The 7,069-nt window shown below is 41.2% G+C and overlaps 1 protein-coding gene across 1 annotated transcript; it reads right to left on the reverse strand.

Annotated features, from left to right (window-relative positions):
• Window positions 1–573: 573 nt before the first annotated feature.
• Window positions 574–3,344, reverse strand: rnf128a (ring finger protein 128a). Its single transcript, XM_084352675.1, has one exon. It carries the CDS (start codon window positions 2,918–2,920, stop codon window positions 1,832–1,834), a length of 1,089 nt encoding a protein of 362 aa, XP_084208801.1. The 5' UTR covers window positions 2,921–3,344; the 3' UTR covers window positions 574–1,831.
• Window positions 3,345–7,069: the final 3,725 nt, after the last annotated feature.

Genomic DNA, 7,069 nt, shown 5'->3' on the forward strand with positions numbered 1-7,069 from the left:
AAAAAATTAAAGTAGAGACACGTGAAATAAGTTCTAGAGCAGGACTACTACACTGAGTAATGTTTCATTTCCTGATTTTGCTTTTTTCTTCACAATCCGAAAAAAGAAAAATCACTCTGGCCATGATCCTCCGGGCTTCATTCTAAGAGGCCACAAGACAAAAAGGGGTTGTGGATCACTACAGTAGAGAAGAAGCACATTTGCCAACGTATCAGCTGCTTGTAATCATACAAGACTGAAGTCCAGGATGACTCGGAGATATGCAACAGCCTCACAGAAAAACATCTACCGTGATTGCCCTTTAAAACACACTGGAAGGATAATAAAAAAAAAAACTTTCCATTCCATTCTGCATACAGCTGCATATCTCTACTTGCTCGGTCAGGCCCTTCTACTTATTTGATACGATGATTATCCAGCTCAGGCTCAAGGTGTGTGCGGATCGGCTCCCACCTGTGCAGAGGTAATTACAGTTTTGCGCATCTCCGACAGTCACCAGGACCGAAACACACACACACACACACACGTACAGAAACGGCATTCTTACAAGCACACATGCTCATAACATTTGGCCTCATTTTGAGGGATTTATTGCTTTCTAATAAGCATCAATGTGATTCAATACAGAAAGTTACATTCATTTTTTTACAGAACAATTTAAGACTCCTGGAATCTGTTCAACAGTAGTGAAAATGATTCAACATAGAAAAATATATATTAGGTACCATAATCAGCAGCGTATCCCCAGCAGCAAACAAAGAGACCAAGCAATTCATCAGCTTTATCATTCACCGAGGGACACACTTCATCTCTGAATTGCAAGAATCTTAAACATGTTCAACAATTTACCCACGAGAGAGTTCAGAGGTAGGACTGAATAAACTCCATGACGAATAATTTAAAAAGGAGAAAAACTGGAAGACCTGTTCAAGAATAACAATTTGTGTTTGTACATAAAAATCAGCTGTTTAGAGAAGAACGTTTCATACACAGCATTACCTCGATCGAACTTCATGATCAATAAATCTTTCTCAACATTTATATAATTCAAAAAAACGTACACATTAAGATGATTTCCCCCTATCCAACACACATAACATTTCTAACATGACATTCGTTGTGTTGCCACACGACTACGGGACTTTCTATTTCTTGAGGGCGCTCAAATTATAAAGGGATTTGTTGTTAACATGTTCCTACAGACCATGTTTCGAGAGAGTCACGGCCCCTCAGGTGATATTTTACACTCATCATAGTGCAATGTGTCATCCTGCATTTCCAGTCAAGGGTGTGTTCATAAGGGTGTGTTTGTGATTCAAGCCTGACGACCTGACAGCAAAAGTGCCAAAACAAGGTTGTATTGTTTACATGAAGTGAAATAAAGGAAATAATTCTGCTGTGAATTTAAAAGACAATGGTCAATTGTGAGCGATGCAAGCTTAACATTCTCTGCGGAAGGAAATTTGGCCCCTATTTCAAACAAATAGTCAAATGCTCTGCTGCACTTCCTCTTTAACCAGTGTCGAGCGTGTTTACTATGCAAAACAGCAATTTGACACTGGCAGCACTGCATGACTACTCAGTTTTCAGAATCTACTCTCAGGCACCTGAAAGTTAACTTTATGAACACACGCTTGCAACAAGACAAACAGAAAGAAAAATGCATAGGCTTCCCAGCTAATTACACATGGTCCATTAAGATTTCTTCAGCATCCCTGCATTTGAAAATCAAGCTGAAGTCTGATTCCACTGTGCTGGTAATGCATCCCAGATAAATATCTCTATTTAAGTGTGTCGTGGTTTGTTGCTGTTTTGCTTCCGTTGCTGTTGTTCATCCTCGCACAGCCTCCGACTCGCCCTCGAAGGCCCTGTTGTCATAGAGATGCTGATGTCTCCCTGGGTCAGGGCTCGCTGGATCAGTCAGTGGGACTTCATAAATGGGCTCCCCTCCTGTCACTGTGATCACAGTGGCATCTGGTGGCGACTCGACGGAAAGGGTCTCCTTCGTCTCCTCCTCAACCCCCAGGGCTTTCAGGATGTCGCACTTACACATGGGGCAGGTCCTCCTCTCCAGCAGCCAGGGCTCGATGCAGGCTTTGTGGAAGATGTGGTCACATGTCAGCACTGTCACCACTTCGCCCGCCTTGTAGGAATCGATACACACGGCACACATGTGGGAATCGGAGGTGGTTTCCTCGTCCCCTCTCTTGAGCGTGCGCACTTGTAGACGCTTGATCGCCTTCTTGGCCTCAGATTTCAGCCTCTTCTCAGCGCGCCTGTGTCTGCCCAGGTTGTAGAGACGGTTTGCTGAGATGAACACAAAGTAGGTGATGGAGGCTGCTGTCACAATGAAGAAGGCGATAGACAGGAAGTAAAGCCAGTAGGTGTCCATCCAGGGCCCGTGAGGGCTGCCTACGTCAATATGCATGTGAACATCCGTCCCATTCTTCACCAGCTTGAATATCTCCATTCCCTGAGTGTTCCCGATCATGACAGCCACAATTTCAAGTGCATCTGAGTGCGCCATGTGAGTGGTGCTGTTGCCACTGCCCTCCACATTGTACACCACCACGCCAGAAGCCCCCTGACTTTTGGCAGCATTGATCTTCTCACTGAAGGTGCAGTTGCCTCTTTTCACCAGGGCTATCCAAGCCGGGGAGCTGGAGTTGCGGTCGTACACAGGATCTGGGCCACAGCCTTTAGGGTCTCCCTTGGGAAGCGTAACAATACCGGAGGCTTTGGCCAGCGGAGAGTTACGACCATACACCCCACACTCACAGTATTTGTCCACAGTCTCATTGTCGTTCTTGGCATAGCTTATTTCCACCACGGCTGTCCAAAACACCAAGCCAGCAGAACAGTGAAGAAGCCCTGATAAACACAGCAAAAGCAGCAGGCGGTGTTGTGTCTTCTCACCCATGGTAACGCTCTTCTCAAAACAACAGGAAGCCCCCGGTTAGCTTCTTTAGCCTCTGTAAAACTCCTCTGTTTGTCCCAGTTCCTGGTTTGTTCGAGCCACGACGATCTGAATACAGCTGCAGTTTCACCCAACCTGCTGTCTACCGTAATCTGATATGAGCGGCTGGTAACATAACACGGGCTATGCGTCAGCCACTCACCTCTCGTTATCTTCCTGAACCTTGAACACTCCTTGCAGAGGGCAGGGTGCTGGTATTCAAGTTGAAGTACAGAAAACAAACAGAGCCGTGCTGTTTCAAGAGCCAAGGAACAGTATAAGAGAAGGCAGGACACGGTGCACAGGTCAGGAACACGGAGTGATCCTGTGAAACTAATAAAAGCTGCCGACTTTTTCTTGGGTAATAGTGAACAGAGCGGCTCAACCAGTTTTTCCTGTCGGGCTTGTTTCCTTCCCCTTTTTTCTGTGGCTGACATCACCGCGGTGTAATGCAAACTGACAAGTCACACTGTAGCATGTGACAATTCACTCCAAAAATAGATGTTTGGAATAATTAATCAATCAGTTACAACTATTTAGACACCAACTATTTTTATAATCGATTAATTGGTTTAAGCAAGTCCAAATTCTTCGATGCCAGCTCCTTAGCTTAAAATATTTTCCGGTTTCTTTACTTCTCTGTGACAGCAAACTGAATAGATCTGGGTTGGGGACAAAACAAGACATTTGACGAGGTCATTCGGGCTTTGGGAAACACTAACTGACCTTTTTATGGACATTTTAAAGACCAAACAACTATTTCAGAAAATATACCATCAACAGACTAAAGGGGCACTTTGAAGTTTTGGAGAATAAATTCAAATTTAGAGTTTCAATGTGTAGAATAATAATGAGATATCAATTCAAACTCAGAAATATTAATTTTTTTCATAAGTGAATCAACAAGCTGTTCTCAGAGGAAAACAGGGTCCCCAGAACACTGTTTGAAGCTAGAAAGGTGGCAGGGTCCGCCAAATATAAAAGAAAAATATAAAATAAATATAAATATGAATATAAACAAAGTAAAACAGCATGAAATTGTGTTGTCCTTTAAGTTTATTCAGTCATGACAACAAAGAGAGTTTGTTTACTCAGTTTGTTTAGGCATAAAAAAAAAATCAAAAATTGGATTAAAATTTCTTCCCCAAAATAACAAAGTGCACCTTTAATGGACAACGAAAATAATTGTAAGTCGCAGCCAGACGATAAATGAATCCATGTAGGACGTGCATACTGTCATGTAATAAAGGGTTCCTCTGTGTTTGGAGGCACTTTTAAGACCTATCTTCTACATGGCTAGAATACCAGTGACAACTGAGATGGAAGAGGGTATTGTCAAGTTTCCATTGTATCTTCTTACACACAAGTGAAAGCATGCACGCGCGCACGTGCACACACACACACCGGGAGACAGAGAGGCTTCCAATGACAAATTAGATGGAGAGCTACCTTGCCAAGTGGCTATTTTACCTTAGCTCTCCAACACACAGAGAGAGAGGAGCTGCTGTACACGGGCTTCTGTATAATATGCTATCAAATCATTTATCTCAGTGGAAAAAATAAAAGTGAGCCGGTGTGATATTTATTTTTATGGCTGCGGCTCACAGGCCTTGATAAGAGGAACAATGGTGCTGCTATGACTCTTAAACTCGTGAAACTCAAATAATTACACAGCAGATAGTAAAAACACAACATGAAACCCATGAATTAACTTTATATGAACTTCAGGGAATATTATTTTGTTCTTACAAATCCTTTTACCATACTGGAACGAATTTAGGAATCATATTTTCATAATGTCCTCAAAGACTTTGTGCTCCAACACTGGCATCTACTGGCTGGTCTGGTCAGAGACAGAAACAGAAACAAACTGCTCACACATCCAGGCCTGAACACGGCGGATGTGATCCATGATATAAGAGTGTAAGTCAGCTGTTTTTAGTGGTTTTCCATATTGTGGGCCAGTCTGGTGAAGAAATAACACGACACATTAAAATAAATAGAACTGAAGTCACATCTATGGAGATCCAAAGAGTTCCCTATTGCATTAATTAATATGATGTCATTTAATTAATATCTTATGAGTAAATACAAGAACTGGAATGGCACTCAGTAGAGCGCATACCTCCTCCTTTTTCATCTTAAAGCTGGAGAATGGATCTTTAACATACAAATGAAAGTCTTTTATATTGAAGCCGTTGCCAAACGAGTTCACACATTGCTTTAATTCATTAAGCCTATACCCTCCAGATAAATATCTCTGTACTCTGCAATAATTAAATGTTGTGTCTGTGGAGTCACCCTGCACTGGCCCTGCCCTAGCTGCATTTTTCATCAAAATACTCAAGCTGAAGAGGGGAGTTTTTACAGCAGCAATGTAGAGTTTATGGCAGAGAAACTGCCACAAGGGGTAGACAAAAGTTACATACGTCAGTTTTTATTCAATCATGCCTAATCCAATATCAAACTCCACAGCCCAGTATCACTTTAAATTTGAATCCACCCATAACTGGGTAACCATAATTTAAAATCACCAGATCTACAATTTGCATCAAATAGTCCTCACTCATAGATACCAGCCATCTAGATACACCTCATTTTTTTCATCAAGAAATGAACAAAAATGTTGAAAAATGCCAAATCAACAAACAAACGGACATTGGTAACAAACATAATCTCATTGGCAGTTTTAAATATACACTCACTGGACACTATATTAGGTTCACCTGTACAATGAAATGCAATCCAATGCGACAGCTCTGCCATTAACATTATCTCTTCCTTTATCTGGAACCGTGCAAACATACAACCATTACAGCTCTGGCACTGTAAGGACCCAGGAGCAGATGCACTGTCTTTGTTTACAATGAGTCTCTATCATGCAGCCTGTCCTCTCCGCCAACTTTAATTTGCTGTCCAACCTACACACCTTTAGCAAACGACACTACGGAGGAAGAAAGTTATAAAATCAGCTGTTAAAATCTGGTAACAGGTACGACTAAAAAATCTCAAATTCATTCAAATCACTTACCCTCTCTACTGGGTGAAGCCTTGTTTTCTGGCACAACATGGACATTAATGGTGCTTGTAGCAATTAACATGTTTTAATCTCTTTTGTATTGGCCATATGTGAGCAGATTGTAACTTCTCCGTCTCTCTCAGTTGCCTTTATAAGCTTGTGGATTATTAATGTTTATTATTGAGGCCATGCTGGGTGGTTTTGTTGTAGTGGAGTGCATTATGTGGGCAGGTGTTTCTAGTATTGCCCTTCTCATGTATATAAATGAGGTGGCCAAAATATTAGAAACTCCTTTTCAATCGGATGCAGTCCAGTTCAACACCACTGCAAACTACAACCTCAATAACAAACATGCTTTTGAGGTGATTTTATAGCCACACAACTGTAAAATAATCAGATACATTTGTAAAGCTGTTTTGAAACTGCTGTCCTCCACTGAGTAATACAAAGTGGCATTATGGAACAAAATGGCCACTGGGGGAAGTGTGGTAAAATAACAAAGACTAAAGAAAAAGGATAGTTTGAAATAGAAACTTTTGAAATTAAATAAAAATGATCCACAACAAGCTCTGGTAGTCTCAGAAGAAGCGAGACGAACTATCATTTCATTCATTTGAGCCGAGTTTTCAAAATGTATGGAATGGTTTCACTTTCACTAGTTATTTTCCTATTTTTGTATGATTTACTTATCACTTGACGTTTATTTATTAACCTGAGGGCAGTCTCACACGGCTACACATTTCTTTAATGTCAACAAGTGGTCAAACTACAAGATACCTTAGATATCAAAACACAAACAATAGTAAAGATCTAAAAGCCTTTATCCAAAATGTGATTAATGTGGTCATCAAACTACAGTAAGCTTAAATATGAGAGTGTACGCTACAGCATGGTGTGACATGGGCAGTGACTGCTGTAATACTGTCAGATCTTTGTTCTGTTAAATGGGTGTTTTTATCTTGTGGACATGTTCGTGTTCATATTTCACTGCCTCAGCTGGACAATAAAGTTTATTCAATTCTCTTTTTTTCCTAACAGAAACCATCCAGACTAATTACTCCACACAGGGGCGCCATTTACTCACTCTTGTCCAT

This window comes from Pagrus pagrus (genome assembly GCF_965226575.1).
Source record: "Pagrus pagrus genome assembly, chromosome: 1".
Lineage (NCBI taxonomy): Eukaryota > Metazoa > Chordata > Actinopteri > Spariformes > Sparidae > Pagrus > Pagrus pagrus.